This window comes from Oryzias latipes, chromosome 16, assembly GCF_053564925.1.
Source record: "Oryzias latipes strain Hd-rR chromosome 16, Olatipes_Hd-rR_3.1".
Lineage (NCBI taxonomy): Eukaryota > Metazoa > Chordata > Actinopteri > Beloniformes > Adrianichthyidae > Oryzias > Oryzias latipes.
Genome location: NC_136252.1, coordinates 16,390,153 through 16,406,907, shown reverse-complemented (window position 1 = coordinate 16,406,907; position 16,755 = coordinate 16,390,153). Strand labels below are relative to the sequence as shown.

The following is a 16,755-nucleotide window of genomic DNA, read 5'->3' as shown; positions in this document are numbered from 1 at the left end:
TATGACGCAGCTTTCAAGTTAAAAGCAATCGTTAAAAGCAGTGTAAAAAAATCCACCATCACCAACGGGTTTGGAAAAGCCGGTCTGCTGCGTGACAGAGGACAGCGCAATCTCAGGAGGGAATTTGCCTCTCTGTTGTTCACTTCCCCGTTTGGACCCTCAGAACCTCCAGAGTGAGTTAATAAAGAATCATTCATCGTTCTTCTTGGGGAAACCTTCTTTTATTACAGTTCTATTTCACTCTGTATAACAAACAGAAACACACACCCCCAACACACTTTCACTGCTCTTGCTCTCACTCGATGCGCGCGCTCTCCCCTCCTTCCGCTGCACGCGCTCCCTTCTCCTTCTTACACACCCGCGGGCTCGGTTTCAGCACATTCACATCCTCAATCTACAACACAGTCTTGCAACCCGGGGGTTAGGCCCCCCTTCAGCCCCTAAGACTCATGTGAAGTGGGAAATCGTGGGTGTAAAGTTCCTCACCATGACTGAGGTGGCTGTGAGTAGAAGTGACATCCATGCCGTTTGGCTGTTTGTGCGCGTGTTCAAATAAAAAGACTATAATGCCTTAAAGGAGAATATACAATCTGCGTTTATTTTCCCTCTCTGAGACTTTACACGTGGGTGGATGCGGCAAATATACAGTTACGGCTTGTGCGTGTATAAAATAGTTAACCCTTTAAAAATATAAAGAGTTCAGCTTGTAATCAGGTGCGCTCTATTGCTGTGAATTTACAGTAAGTAATAAAAACATAGAAAATTGTGATTCAAAACTGTAGCAGAAACTGTGAGTACAACTGTGAAAGAAATATCACACAAACCAAAACAAAGCCTGCAGGTTTCACCTGATAGCTGTGCTCGTGGTTCTTGAAGCGCGTGTAGTAGTGCATAAATCGGTCAAGCTCCTGGAAGCTCTTGTGCTTCTTCTCAGCCTGCAAAAACAGTGACCATAAAAAAGTCACAGGTAATGAACTCCGGTGCACCATGTTCTCGTTCACAGTGTTCTCATTAAGGCTGGATAACTGAATTCAAGATGCATTTTGGGAGAAATATGAGTTTTGACTTTTGAATAAACCCACTAAATTTTTTTTTCGCCATCTTAAAAAAGTCTATCAAACAAATCCTTACTATAGATGTGTTTAAGTTAATAATTGAATCACCTCATATTTTTGTAATCAGAAAACTGATTTTGGGAGACTACTTGGTGGGTTGACAGATAAATGACGTGTATTCGGACGCTGTAAACAAACCAACAGAAAATCTGTTTTAGCAGCTATCACTCCAGGCTACATTAATTAAAAATGGAGAATATAACACATTTTGAGTTCTACCGTTACAAAGTGAGCTAATTACTGCTCTGTGGTCGGAGGCAATAATATTCACAAATCACAGAAGTGTACTAATGAAAGTGCGTGAGCCGTGGCTGGATCCGGAAGAACACGTGCAATTGCAAAACCCTCACAGTTTCCTGCTGCAACAGCTAGATTGCCAGAGAAGTATAAAGCTCCATCAGAACATTTTAAAATAAAACAGGAGACATTTAATAGACATTCTTTTCGAGTCCAATGGCATACCTCTTCTGTCATCTCCTTGGACTGCTCCTCCACCTGCTGAATGACTTCATAGCGTGTGCAGCGGTAGTAGCCTCCTGTTGAGGAGCTGTGCTTTTTCCACTCCTCCATGCAGATCCAGCAAAAGTCATACTTACACTGCAGAATGAAGAAAAGATTCAGCGGTCTTAGAAAGCTGTCATATTGAAACTGATCAATCATGTTTTGCAGTCACACCTTTTCTTTCTTAGGTTTAGGCTGCATATTGTCCAGTGTCACAGGGTAGATGTGTAGTGTACTGAATGAGTTTATCTACAATGTCTAATTGCCATATGTGCTTTTATTGTTTTTTAGTGTAAGAAAAGATCCAGATTACAATGGGTCTGATGTATTTAGACATAACGGTAAATGGAAAAAATATGATTTTGCCTTTAAAAGGATTTAACATGAGGTACAGCAGATGTGTTACACTACTGCACACTGCAAAAACAGTGAGTGAAAAACGTGGTCTTAACAAAAATTCTCGTTTTAGTAAGAAAAGAAAAAGTCTAGTCACTACGATTATTTTCCTTTTGAAAAACTTTTTTCATAGTATTATTTTTCTTGTAAGACAGAAAAAAGACAACTTTTTTTTAAACAAGGGTCTTTTACTTTCTTAAGACTCAGTTTTTGCAGTTCATTGCCAAAGCTGACATGAAAAAAACTGTACTCACATTGCTTTCTTTCCTAATTCCATCTTTCTTATTATAAATTATCAAAAAGTGTCAAAATGTCTGTAAGAGCGGAGGTTTACAACTTTATGTGTGTGGAGCTTTAATTGTTATTAGGAGATGATCTTTGGTAGTTGAAAAACTGCTGTTCAACTGGTGTAAATTAAATTTATATGCATCCAAATCTGGTGTAAAACATAGTTACTAACATATCTAGAATTGAAAAACATGATTTCAAGAGAATAAAACGTCCCACCTCCCAAGGTGTTAAATACAAATGTGCAAAGGAAAACTGCATTTGTTTATAGCAGTTTCTTTCAATGGAGCACCAGTAAACATTCCATTAATGAAATAGAACATGGAAAAGCTGAATCAATAATAAAGTTTTGACCATCCACAAACATTTTAAGGATAATTCAGGGGACAAGATCTCAAGAACTCTCAAAAAACAAATGGATATAAACAGAAAAAAAAGAACTAGCTGGTAAGCAGGCTGGGAATCATTTATTTCACATCATCATAAGAGAGCTATGAACTTCAATGCACTGCAGCCAATTACAAATAAAACTGAAAAGCAATTTGATATGGACGGAAGGTGTGCTTTTAGAAAGAATGTACTTTTATAGTGATTGTGTCCAGTATCTTATTTTTTTAACTAATTCCCCTGATTTTAACTGCTTTTCCTTTCATTGTACTAAAACATCTGTCCCCTCGACCTGCCTAACCGCCTGTTGGCAGTGTAACATCTCGTCTTGGAGTTTGTCATAGCAACTGAAGACTTAACGACAGACAACCTCGAAACATTTCTAAAACTTCATTGCACAAATTAACCATAAGTGGTCCAGGTGTCTTGTGTAACTGTTAAAATTCAAGTAAACATGTTAAATAAATGCTTCATTCTGTCTTAAATAAAACAAAATCTGAATAAATAAGACTAAAATTTTCATTGTACTCTGGTATTTCTAAAATGAATAAGTAAGTGACACCACGTTTTATCTTCTAACAAAATGGGACTTTTTTTTTCTTGCTAATGAAAATATAAAAGGCAGACCTAAAGAGAGCATGCCTTTCAACACATCTTTGTTTAATGATTTAATCAACAACTAACAATGCAGGTTTGCGAAAAATGGAATGAATGAAAAGAAGATCAGAGGATTAGAATGATGAGAACAGAATAGCTTCAAAGTCCTCCTGGCAGCCGTTGCATTTAGTAAAAGGGAGAATATACAAGAGGCTCTTTTGTATTATTAGCCAGGTTTCACAAAAGCGGCTGTTTGAACTTACTGTGAGCAGTCTGAGTCTGCTCCCACTAAAAGGACTAAAAAGCCACATTTAAGAACACCAAGTACCTCTGATAGTAGAGAACAAGAAACTGCTACAGCACTGAAGCCAGGCCGATGTACTTTCACTTTCTAAAAGGGCGTCTCTGTGGGTGAGAAGTTGGCCATGAAAGCACAAAAAAGTTGTCATCTCTGTTGTCTTGGAGACACTATGTTTACATGGTACTTCAGAAAAACCAATACTAAATCTCTGAATTGGGGGTGGTAAATGGACAGACAGAGGTACAAAAAGAAGGCAATTAAAATGGAGTCTTGAGATGAAAAAAAAAGAAAGTGTGACACTAGACGAGATGGAAGAAAGCTGCAGCAGCAGCGAAAAGACAAGGGTTTCTTGGCAACATTAAATCCAATGTTTCCAAGCAACCGGGGCAAAGCCATTTCTTATGAGGTAATAACAGGTCAAGACGCTCAGTGTACTCCATGACTCCCAGCTTGTCAAAACTGTGTTGCTTTAGCTTTAAATAAGCTCAATTTGTGTCTGCCTTGTCAACCAGTAGTCAGTAACCAGGTCACAAACAGGAAGATGTGAGCTTTTTGTCTCTTCAACTGACAAACAACCTAATAAATAACGACAAAGAAATGTGTCACGTTCATTTTTGCTTTAATTAAACAAGTAGGGAGTGTATTTAGTAAAATATCCTACCACAACTCACCTTAGCACACTGCATATGATTGCAGCCCTCATTTTTCTGGATTGGAGACTTGCAGTTGGCACAGGGTTTGGAGTTGGTGAGCAACCATAAGCAGTTAGCCGCGTCCTCATATGCTTCGCTCACACCGGCCACTTCAAGAAGGCAGGGAGGCGGTGAACACAGCAGGAATAAGAATGACATTTCCTCTGCATGAATGCAAACCGCTGCCCTGGGTGAGACATTTTCTAATCTCTTTTTTCTTTCTTCTATTGATAACATCTGCCAAGATGCGCTTCCACCCCGTGACTCTCACACAAACGTACACAGAAAAGACAAACACACAAACGGGATGCTTCCAAAACAAATTCATTGGTTTCATCCCTTTATCTGTTACTTGAAGAACGTTTACTTTAAAACTAAATTTAATTCATTCCAAAACTTTTTGAACATTGTTTTAGCTCAAAGCTTGATAACCAAAACTCAGAACTTAGAGGTAAGTAAGGAAACAAACAAAAAGTTCAACCAAATTTTTACGTGGAAAGTATTTAAGTGCTTCACCAAGACTTCTTAGGTCTGTTTTTGAGTTTAAGTGAAGAACTTTATTCTTTCTTCCCTATACTTCTGAATACCGGTACATGCATTTTGTTGATATTTATGTTAGAAAGATGCTACAAAATTGCCAAACATATATAACTATATTCATATGGTAAAAGAATCCAAGAATCCAATTTAAAAAATGCCATTTTAGATAACTGTATGACTTCAACCAGATTCAGACAATTCCTAGTTATTAGTTTTAAGTGCTTTTGAAACTTTAACCTACATTTTTTTAATCTTAAGAAAAAAATGACTAAAATTTAGAGAAATGTGGCTCTATTACATCCAATGTAGTGCATTATAGCTGCACATGTGCAAACATGGAACTGAATTTTTGCAGCAAATATTTAAAGAAAACATCTGCAAAACATTTTTTTTAATCCATTTCCCAATCTTTCCAACTTTTTGTGTCTTCAGGGATTAGCTCAATTCAACAATTACTTCAGGCTCAGATCAATAGTAAAGACATTTTTATTAATACTCACATTCCTCAGGTTTCATGTCTGTGACTTTCTGCAGCCACAACTTCCATGTCTGACAGTCACACGGCTCATGGGCTTCACCCTGACATTCCCTGATACGCATCAGACAGATAAGGTGGGAAACTGGGTTGAATTCCAGACAAATGCATGTAAAAACTTCAACTGTTCATAGATAGAGATAACATTATTAGGTCCCTTATAAACCCATCAACCGATGCTGCTACAACGGCATTATCGCGACTACACATTAGAGCCAGTTTACAGTTTTCATTTCATTTTAATTCAGAGACTAATTCAGATTTGGTTTTTGGATTCAACAAACTGTTAGTACATATCATTTTGTCAAATTTCCATTCCAAGACTGCTTGTGTTTTTGTTTTCCAATAGTCCTACATTAAAAACAATATAATACGAATTCACGATACAATAAATGAAAAGAAACTGTTGTAAAAGTTACCGGTAATAGATTCCTGAATTTGATGAGTTGATATTGCATTTCTTAATAGGAGATTTTTTTGGACTTTGACCTACTAAACACAATTTTCAAATCAATTTCTATTTTACTGTAAAAAGGAACTCATAATTCTGCTAAACACTTCAAACTATTCATTATCAAATGCAGTCAAATACATTAAAATGATTTACTTTCTAAATATACTGGCATAAATTGCGAACTTTCTACCTTCGTTAAGGCCCAAAGCACTTTACAGTCACAGTACCGTTCATGTCCAACGCACACACATTCACATCCACATCTAAGGCGGTACTAGACATTCCGTCAGGAGCAATGGCGGACACTGAACCTACAACTTTCCGATCATCCATCTCTCATGTTTTCATATAATGTGTTAGTATTGAAATAACGCTCAATACTGACCAGCAGAAGAGGTGACCCTTCCCACAATCCACAGCCGGAGCCCGGAGCATTGGAAAGCTTAGCGAGTCCCCGGTAGCCGTTCCGGCCCCCTGGTTGTTTAATCGCACAGCTCGCTCACATCCAGCCACAGGACACCAACGGATTGCCGGATTGTTTTCAACAAAGGCCTGTTAGCAGGGGAAAAAACGGAGATGGCTGAAACGTGTCAGCAGTTCATCAACAGATCTCATCATACATTTCTGATGAGGATTCAAAACTGTTCAAATGAATAGAAAATATCTACGGCTTCCACCTGAAATGAATTAGTAATCCATTTAAAAAAGGCATGCATTTGATTACTGGTATTCATCCCTAACAGGGGTTATTAAAGTCAAAGACATATTACAACTATATCAATTTCAAATTGATACCAAACCGTGTGTTTTGTGATCCGTTGCACCCCTAGTATTTATAATATTACATAGAGTATTTTTTATAAATCCAGAATGGATGTTTCGTTGTTAAGTAAAATAGTTGCACCATATCCAATAAGTTGTATTTCTCAAGTGCTAATTTTATTTTTATGTGCGAGTGAATTCTAACACTTTCTGTGTTCCTGTTATTTTCTTCTCTTGGTGTGAGGATATCTTTCCTTCTTTTTTCTGCTGGAACTGTAAAGAACCTGCACATGTACCTTAATATCAAACTGGAGATAGCGCTTGTCCATCTCTCTGGACACCACACTCTCGATGACTTCCACTGGCACAAGCTGGTAACAATCGTAGGCAGGGCAAAAAATGTTGTGGGCTTCTCCTTCTTGAATTTTTAAGTTTAGAAATCTTAAAAAGGTAAATAGTAGAAATTAACAGCAACATAAAATCCATACATAAAACACTTTAACACTGGCATGATGTAAATAAAAAAACCCTCATACATTTTCTGAACCCACTAAATCTCTTTTGGGGGCTGCTGGAGCCTATCCCACGGGACCACCCTGAGCAGCAGAAATGACTTACCCTTCCCAGCATGATCGGCAAAACTCGTGGCCACAGGACATATCAACGGGTTCCTCGAAAACGGAGATGGAAGACATGCAGATCCCACACTGAAAGCAAAACAAATCGATTGGTCAACGTGAAAAATGTGATCTTTAGAAACCAAACAGCATAAAGGGTCATGCTTGTTTAGAGTATCCTTTTTACAAAAAGTTTTTATTTTCATATTCATTTCCCAAAACCACTGTATTGATTTTTCATTTGTGTTTGAGATAAACTAAACTAAAATCTGAAAAATCTTACCAAAAATGTTGGATTTTTGTTTCAGAGGCCTGATTTATAGATAAACAGAGGAATTTTTAAATAATGAACGAAAAGATAATGGGAGTAAAGCATAAATGTTTAAGTATTGCAGCCGTGTGATGACAAAGCAGTTGGCGTGTTCATAAAAAGTTTACAACAAAGACAGAGAGAGGTCTGAGTGCCCACACAAAAGACAAACAGATGGGAGTGTACTTCAACAGTGGATGCATTGATTAGTGAATGTATGGGCATAAACAACTAAAAGCTTTAAACAGGCACTCAAACCGACTCCGTCGAAATAAAAATAGCAGTTGTAATGTTAACAACTGATAATACTGTATTTCATAAATATTACAATCCACCTTTTTGCTAGGAATCATACATGAAGATATAGAATACAGTTATTGGTTTCTGCTGTAGTTATTCCAATGTAACGACAAAACATTTTTGAACAGCCTCACACCACTTCAAAAAATGATAAGCTCTATCTGTAGGATAACTAACTAAACAAACAAACTATAGATCAGTGCATCCATTCAATACTAAACAAGATTCCGGTTGCATAAGAAGTAAATAATATTATTCCTGTGCCTCTCAGGACTGCTTTAGACTGCAGTTTCTAGTCAACATTCAGAAAATGTTGTAGACTACATCATTAAGGCCCTCAGCTGTGTTGTCACCTTATCTGCTGGAGTTCATTTGATAGCACTGTTGGCAGAGGACAAAAGAAAGGAAACAGCTTATGGGCCCTGCATGTAATTTGAGTTTATGACTGAAAGCTGTGTCCCAGCTCATTCGCAAGCTTTACCAGTAGAAGACACTGCATCCCAGCTGTTCTGTTGACAGGGTCTCAACCTCTAGATTTCCTTAATATTGTTTACCTTTGAGCACATTTCACGGCTGCTCCCCGATTATCTTACAGGGACTATTTATGATCTTGTTGGAAAGTTGATGGCATACCTACCAAAAATGTACTGCAATTTAAGCAATGGTGCACGACAAGATTTAGGGTTTGTTTTAAAACTGAAAAAAGAAATAATACTAAAACACAAACACAACAACAAAGGATCGCTTAAGCAACAATTTCTCGGGTTGGTTGTTCTTTATTGAGAAGAAAAAAGTTTGTTAAACATCTGATATTCTTTCTTTAGCATTTTCCACAGATGAAACAGAGCTGGTAAAACCTGGACTTGTTTTTATAGAGCTTTTGTTTTACAATAAATACTAAACCTCTGGATTAGATGATGAATCTACAAACAATGTCTAGGTCAGTGTTTTTCAACCAGTGTGCCGCGGCACACTAGTGTGCCGTGGGAGATGGTCAAGTGTGCCGTGGGAAATTGCCCTCATTAACTGATCTAAAAACATTTCCCATCTCCAGGAAATCAGCTCTTTGTTCATCCAAACAGGTCCTGATAAAACACTGAGTAGTTAGGAATATGAAAGATCATAAAATACTTTTTTCTTTGTGTTTATTTGATTCTATTAAAGACATTTTGATAAGAATGACGGTAACGCGATTTAGCTGCAGCTATAACTGTTTTCTGAAAAGTCCCGTCCCTTTAACTGTCTCCGCCAATCATTGTTGAAGGCTTAATCACATGTCATCAGTCTGACCAATCAGAAGTGTTTAAAGTATTCACTTCCTTGTTCCAATTTAGCTCATAATTCAGTCAGTTCCAACAAAAACACCAGCTAAAGCTCGTCTTTAGCGGTGTAGCTTTCCACAGAAGCCGATATCAGACCGTGGAACAAGTGAACAAAACCATGAAGCTCAGAGACGCGAGTCTTTCTGCCGTTTTCTTGCAGTTTTTACACTACATCTCCCATGATGCATTGGCTTAAAGGGACAGCGCCTCAGCGTACAATAAGTCGTCCTTACACGTCTTGAAACCACAACGAACATACAGTTTGTATGTAACTTAAGTTTTATTACATCTTTTAGAAAAAACATCTGCAACTTCCTGCTTTTTCTGCCACAATTATCACAAAAATGCACGTCAGATTGCCGGGGGGGGGGGGGGGGGGTGCTGTAGATCAAAACAGACTATGACTTTCTGCTTTTTCTTTTTTTTTTGGGATGCTGGTGTGCCGCGGGATTTTTGTCAAGGTTAAAGTGTGCCGTGGCTCAAAAAAGGTTGAAAAACACTGGTCTAGGTTATCGAAACAGGAAATGAATGAGACAGAGACCTTTGAAAATAATATGAAGGGACATAAACAAAAAGTAACTTGTTCTGATCAGAACATGTCTGATCAGTAAATTGTTCTTATTAGACATGTTAAACTGGGGTGACCATACTTTTTCCATTACCAGCTCTCAGTTATAGAATAACAGAATTACACATATTATCGGACCTTAACAGATTTAAACGTCAACTAAAAACGTAACATTTCAGAATGGCTTTTGATACTCAGTAGTTTATGGCATTTTTATTTTCTTTAATTTGTTTTAATGCAATTTTCTTTTTCTTTTATGCATTTTACTGTTAATTGCTTCTTTTAGTTTTATGCTGTTTTTAATTTGTTTTCTTTTCCAGTGAAGCACCTTGGAACCCTAAAGGAGTTGTAAAGTGCTGCATAAAAAAGTTTCATTTATTCTTTGATGTTGTAACACAAATATTAGTCCTGGAGTATCCAGGGATGCTTTTAGGGAGGTTGTACTACTTCCTTTTCAAACAGTTCTGCAGATTCAAACTTGGTTTGTGTGACGTAGTGGGTGTAAGAAATTCTCAACATTTAGTTTATAACTTGAGTGTTCCAGAGTTCCTGATACCACCTGCTATTTTATACAACTTTGGATATTTTGGAAAACAAAACCTTCCTCACCAGAGAAGACTCGTCATCTGCAGGCAGGAGACTTATTTGGTCCGGGGAGGTGATGGAGGAGCGGTTTGTGCGCGGAGTCCGGGGTGAGGGTAAAGTGTCCCACGCGTTGTAGCCGCTTGGAGGTGGATTGGGCATCTGGACCCCTGAGCGTTGGCAGCACTCCTCTGCGTTTTTCATCCACGCCTCCAAGAGCTTCTCTCTGTCCCAATCTGACGTCAAAATCAAAGGCACAAAAAGGTAACAATTTGGTATGGCATACTAAGGTTTTTATAAAAATTAGTATAGAACATTTCTGTTTTATTAATTTGCTGTTGTTGATTTGTTAAACAAATCAAAAAGAAGACAAAGAAAAAAATAATAAAAGTCAAGCCCTCTGTTGCTGGTGTCTCTCTTTAAAAGCCTAAAGACATTAAATACAGTTTTTTCTTTCTAATATCAATTTTAATTCATCTTTAATGTTCCACTCCAAGCATTTTTTGAGTTTTTAGTAATGATTATGTCGTTTTAGCCCAAATAAAAAATGTGTGTTGTTCTCTAGGACAAAGTTTCTGCAGAGCAGTTATAGTTCATTAGAAATTTGCCGGGGTTGTGGGCGGGACTGTTGGCACAGAGCAACGCCGTCCCCCGTTCCCCTCCCCGTGAGCTGGAAGCAGGGAGCTTGAGGTGAGGCCCGCCCAGCATATTTTATACATCCCAAATGAGCTCTTTTTTTCGACTGCTTCTGTTTCACAACTTGAATAAAGAAATACTCAGAAATGCAATTTTAAGATTAATTTTCTTTGTAAATGTCCTCCATCATGAGAAAAATGCCACAAGAACATGTTAAGAACACCAAAAAACTGAATTTTCATCGGAGTGAGTCTGTGAGCTTAAAGGGTCATTCCAGAGTGAGCCATTTTAAAGGCAAACAGATGCCCTACATTTGCATCACTGAGTGTTGGTACCATGAGCGCGGAGCAGAGCTTCGGCAGTGAAAAGCGGGGCCTGCAACATGTCAGCTGTCTCCACTATCAGCATGTCCTTTAGTCTCCGCAGATCCTGAGGCCGCAAGCCTTCATAGGGCTATAGAGGGAGAGAGAAGAGTGGAGAAAATATGATTGCTGGCAAGAGAATAATGGGACGGTAAGAAGACATGTATTGAGATGGGAGAGGAAAAAAAGACCTAAAGGTCATCTTTTGAACAAAAAAAAGCAGAAGATGAAGTGGACTGAACAAAAGAAAGGGGAAAAGTAAGGCCAAAGACAGGAAGAAAAGAATAAAAAACAACTCCATTTCTAAAAAAAGAGGAAATTTCATAGAACAAAAAAACTTTAACCTTTGTTATTGGGCTCATGTTTTATTCAAAGGAAAACAATTATATGCAGTCTCAAAGCTAGGTGCCTCTTAGTTTTAGGGTTTCTTTTACGGTGAAAAACAACATTTTCCCCACAATGCTTTACATTTCATAAAATAACAGACGTGTATGTGTGCATGTATTTAAAATTACATTACAATCATTTGACTTCATAGGGTTTCCTCATCAAAAACTTTTTTTTATTTACTTCTCGGCTTGTAACAAATAAACCACCAACCAAAGTTGTTTCTTCGTTACATTGTGAAACTTCTCATCACTTTTTCGTTCGAGGGGTTTTCAGTACAAGCAGTGACACATGACTTGTAAACACCCATCGAGCTAATAAATGACATCCAGATAGGAGTCACATGCTTTTCACTTGACTCTTTCTTGTGACTAGTTTCTCTGAGGTTCTGTCCAGCCAAACAATCTGACTGAGGAGACCACACCCAGCACACACTTTTACCCAAAGATTAACATCCAAACAGCTTTAAAACAGTAACTGTGGGGTCTCAAAGGGAAGCAGAGATGCATGGACAGGGGATTTATAAGTGTTACTGAATAACAAAACATCTTTTTCATGATCACTATTAGGATCTTACCGGTATGGGTCCAAATGTATAAAATAAATATTCCATTTTAGCGATGGTTTTTAATAAGGATGCAATCCTGTAGTTTCGAATCAGATGTTGTATACCAATCACACATCTTTAGCTTTTTATTACAGATAAATACTCTACTAGAAGTCCAGTTATCATGTATGTATTACAACATTTTATTGCTGTACAGCACAGCAGAATGCAGCACTAATTTGAGCAGAAGGCACACCAAAACAATTTGGTGAAGTCAGCGAGATACAGTGGTGGACAAAATTGTTGGTACCCCTCAGTTAAAGAAAGAAAGTCCACAATGCTCCCTGAAATGAATTGAAATGTTCAAAAGTAACAATAAATTAAAATTTATTGAAAATTAAATAATCAAAATCAGCCATTACTTTTGAGTTGTTGATTAAGAGAATTATTTAAAAAAACAAACTGAAATAGGGCTGGACAAAAATGATGCTACCTCCATAAAAGACTGAGAACTACCGGTAATTGCTCAGGGGGTCATGGTGAACTCAGGTATGTCCTTTAATCGACATCACAGCTGTTTTCAAACCCATATTCAGTCAGTCTGCCTATTTAAAGGGAGACAAATAGTCACGTTGCTGTTTGGTGAAAAGGTGTGTACCAAACTGAACATGGACAACAGAAAGCCAAGGAGAGAATTGTCCCAGGACAATAGAAACAAAATTATAGACAAACATCGTAAAGGTAAAGGCTATAAAACCATCTCTAAGCAGCTTGACTGTGACGACAGTGGCACATATTATTCAGAAGTTTAAGAGCCACGGGACAGTATCCAACCTCCCTGGACGTGGCCGGAAGAGGAAAATTGATGACAAATTGAGGAGATGGATAGTTGGAACTGTATCCAAACAGCCCAGAACAACCTCCAATGACATTAAAGGTGAACTCCTAGATCAAGGTACATCAGTGTCAGATCGCACCATTCATCGTTGTTTGAGCCAGAGTGGACTTCATGGGAGACGATCAAGGAGGACACCACTGTTGAAAGGAAATCATTAAAAAGCCAGACTGGAATTTGCAAAAATGCATGTTGACAAGCCACAAAGCTTCTGGGAAAATGTCCTTTGGACAGAGAAGACAAAACTGGAGCTTTTTGGTAAGGCACATCAGCTCTATGTTGGTAGACTCAAAAATGAAGTATACAACGAAAAGAACACTGTCCCTACTGTGAAACATGGAGGAGGCTCCGTTCTGTTTTGGGGCTGCTTTGCTGCATCTGCCCCAGGGTGTCTTGAAGTTGTGCAAGGTCAAATGAAATCTCCAGATTATCAAGGCATTCTGGGTAGAAATGTGCTGCCTAGTGTCAGAAAGCTTGGTCTCAGTCGCAGGTCATGGGTCTTCCAACAGGACAACGATCCAAAACACACAGCCAAAAATCCCAAGAATGGCTAAGAGAAAAGCGTTGGACTATTCTGAAGTGGCCTTCTATGAGCCCAGATCTGAATCCCATTGAACATCTGTGGAAGGAGCTGAAACATGCCATTTGGAGAAGACACCCGTCAAACCTGAGACAAGTGGAGCAGTTTGCTCATGAGGAGTGGGCCAAAATACCTGTGGACAGGTGCAGAAGGATCAATGACAAATACAGAAACCATTTAATTGCAGTGATTGCCTCAAAGGTTGTGCAACAAAACATTAAATTATGGGTACCATCATTTTTGTCCAGCCCTATTTAATTAGTTTTTTTTTTAAATAATTCTGTTAATCAACAACTCAAAAGTAATGGCTGATTTTGATTAATTAATTTTCAATCAATTTTAATTTGTTACTTTTGAGCATTACAAGTCATTTCAGTGAGCAATACTGGACTTTCTTTAACTGAGGGGCACCATCAATTTTGTGCACCACTGTATATTCACAGATACTGACTTTCCAGGCTCAAAAACTCTTTAATAAACGAATAAAACTGACAGCAAGTGTCTCTGATTTAAAAATCTAAACAAAAAGGGCTGTACTTGGCTGTTCCAGTTACTTCAAATAAGTTCTCTGTTGAAGTGTTGAGGATGAAAAAAGGTTAATAAAACAAAAAACAGGAAACCTAAGTATTTATTTTAATTTGTTAATTTTTTAAAATGTGCAAAAGTATCGGATCAGCAGATACTCAAACAAATGCATCGGAATCGGATTGGTGCCACACAAAACTAAAACTAAAACTGATTGAAACGTACAAAGGTTTTCATTTTAGGTTATTTCTATGTTTTATCAACTGCAACCTTTTTGTTTTTCTCTTAACAGGTGATTCTTTCAATTCTTTCTTTTCAGGCCAACCCCGGCTACTGCTGGTAACTCGTGTGGGAAAGCCCCAGACAGAAGACTGGTTTGTCCAAAGGTCACAAACAGACTTGCATGCTCTTACGTAGTTTTATAAACAATCTGAGCTCAACTACAAAGTTTTGTGTTCTCAGGATGGGGGAGAACAGAGCGCACAAAGATGCAAACACCACATAGAAAAGCTCCTGCTTAGATTCCACTTACATTTTTGAAAATACCTTTCAAAAGATTGAATCTACTAGATAAGAGTCTACTTAATAGGTAACTTGAAAAAATTGAAACTTTTTTTATTGCAAGTAATTTAGGAGATAACATGTAGAACATTATTATGTCAAGTATTTGTGTATTGCAAGTCTTATTTGAAAGGTGATAAACTAAAAGCGTCCACCCTCTCCCTCCTTGTATGATTTTCTGTACCTCTCTTCGGTCTAGGGCTGCGTACTCGGCTTCTATGTCCTCCGCCTCAGGGCTGAGGGAGAAGACCATCTGCGACTCCAGGCGTAGGGCCAGCTCCTTGTGGTGCTGCTTTTCTGCAAAGTCACATGGAGTCTCGCGGTTTTCATTCTCTGCAAACAGGTCCGCCTCACTCTCTACAAGCAACTGAGCGAGTGAAAACAAGAGGAGAGCTTGGCTTTAGATTAGATTATGCGTGAAACAAGCAGCATTCATAAAAAAAGTTCAGATTCTAATATATATATATATATATATATATATATATATATATATATATATATATATATATATATATAAATGAAAACACCTTGTTTATCACAATGTTTTCCCAGTATTAGGATTTAATGCTGAAAATTACCTTTGTAACAATCCTGCGATTGTCGCCATTCTTTACAAAACCTTTTTAGATTTACATTTTTAAGTGTAGCAAGTATGTAACAAAAACTAAACTGGGTCACAGGGTCTTAAGACAGAGATCAATCTTCAAATAATTTAACATTATAAACGCCATAGTTTTGTCTTGTTTTTTTCTGTATACCTGCTGCAGCCATGCGGAAACACTGCCTCCCTACGGTTCTAAACGTGTAATGACCAGCTCAGTGGCCTTGTGGTGTGAGTGTCCTGTAACTGGAAGGTCTTGGGTTCAAACCCAGGCCGAGTCATACCGAAGACTTTAAAAATGGGACCCAGTGCCTCCCTGCTTTAAGGGGTTGGATTGGGGGGTTAAGCCACCAAATGGTTCCCGATCGCGGCTGTGTCTGCAGCTCACCGCTCCCGCAGGGGATAGGTCAAATGCGGAGAACAAATTTCGCACACCTAGGTGTGTGACAGATAGTGGGGACTTTAATAACTGTCCAATGTAAAGCAAATGCAGCAGACAAATATGCAACACAATGTAAGCCTGAAGCACATTGACATTTTCATTGAGTTTATGCACTGAAAAAGATACTCTTCTAGTTACCGTGCTCTGGTTTATTGTTAGCTTAGCTTCATCCTCATCTTCTTCTCCAAACTGGGCCAGTACTAACTGTAATCTGGTCCAATCTTCCAAAAATCAATCACTTAATCAATTGAACTATCAGTTTGATTGTCAGATATCATCTATCTTTTAGTTTAAGAGGTGCTATTTGATGCAGCTAAAATGATGAGTTCATTTCTCAAACTAGGCTGTCTAAATGGGCTACTACTGCTGCTACTACAGGATCCACATTTAGAATAGCTCTCATCGAGCATCCAGCTGGAGACTGAAGTGGCACATTGTGTCCATCAGTGATCCGCCTGCAGGCTCACCAAGCTGCTTTGTCAAGAGTCACAATCATTTAATCAGTCGGGACACGCTTTCCTTTTTTTTACAAAAAAAACATAAATTGGACCAAATTTCTTGAGGCAGTTAAACTACTGGGGTGATGCCTGCATTTTCACGTTACCAACTTCACTGGAGACAAAAGTTGTAGATCAGGAAGCAGAATGTCAAATGGGTGTGTGAAGTACTGTTTTCTGCCTCCCACAAATGTGTAACACAAAGCTACACAGCAGAAAAAAATATAGTGCAAAGGCCAAACTTTAAATTTGATTTCTTCTTCATTGTTTTGTTGTCTTTGAAAGGCTGATTTATGTCAATTATAGACTTTTTGATAGTCTACAGAAGTATCTGCATTTGTTAACAGTAGATGTCAAATTATCCCATTAATCGACATTCAATGATGACAGACAAATTAGTGGGTTGATCTCATTTTTAATATATAACTACTGTTGTGTCGTCAAAAATAAACTAA

General features: G+C 38.1%; 1 protein-coding gene across 5 annotated transcripts in view; it reads right to left on the bottom strand.

Annotated features, from left to right (window-relative positions):
• The window catches only part of LOC101167318 (ankyrin repeat and IBR domain-containing protein 1), a 37,520-nt gene that overhangs the window by 14,038 nt on the left and 6,727 nt on the right, over positions 1-16,755 (bottom strand). For all 5 annotated transcript variants that reach the window (XM_011485051.4, XM_011485053.4, XM_011485052.4 and 2 more), the window contains exons 4-13: positions 14,945-15,127; positions 11,239-11,356; positions 10,295-10,503; positions 7,187-7,275; positions 6,865-7,009; positions 6,192-6,358; positions 5,318-5,406; positions 4,257-4,387; positions 1,578-1,712; positions 849-935 (exon numbers count right to left, since the gene is read on the bottom strand). In XM_011485051.4, coding sequence (XP_011483353.1) covers positions 849-935; positions 1,578-1,712; positions 4,257-4,387; positions 5,318-5,406; positions 6,192-6,358; positions 6,865-7,009; positions 7,187-7,275; positions 10,295-10,503; positions 11,239-11,356; positions 14,945-15,127 — 1,353 coding nt within the window. The remainder of the gene's footprint in view (positions 1-848; positions 936-1,577; positions 1,713-4,256; positions 4,388-5,317; positions 5,407-6,191; positions 6,359-6,864; positions 7,010-7,186; positions 7,276-10,294; positions 10,504-11,238; positions 11,357-14,944; positions 15,128-16,755) is intronic.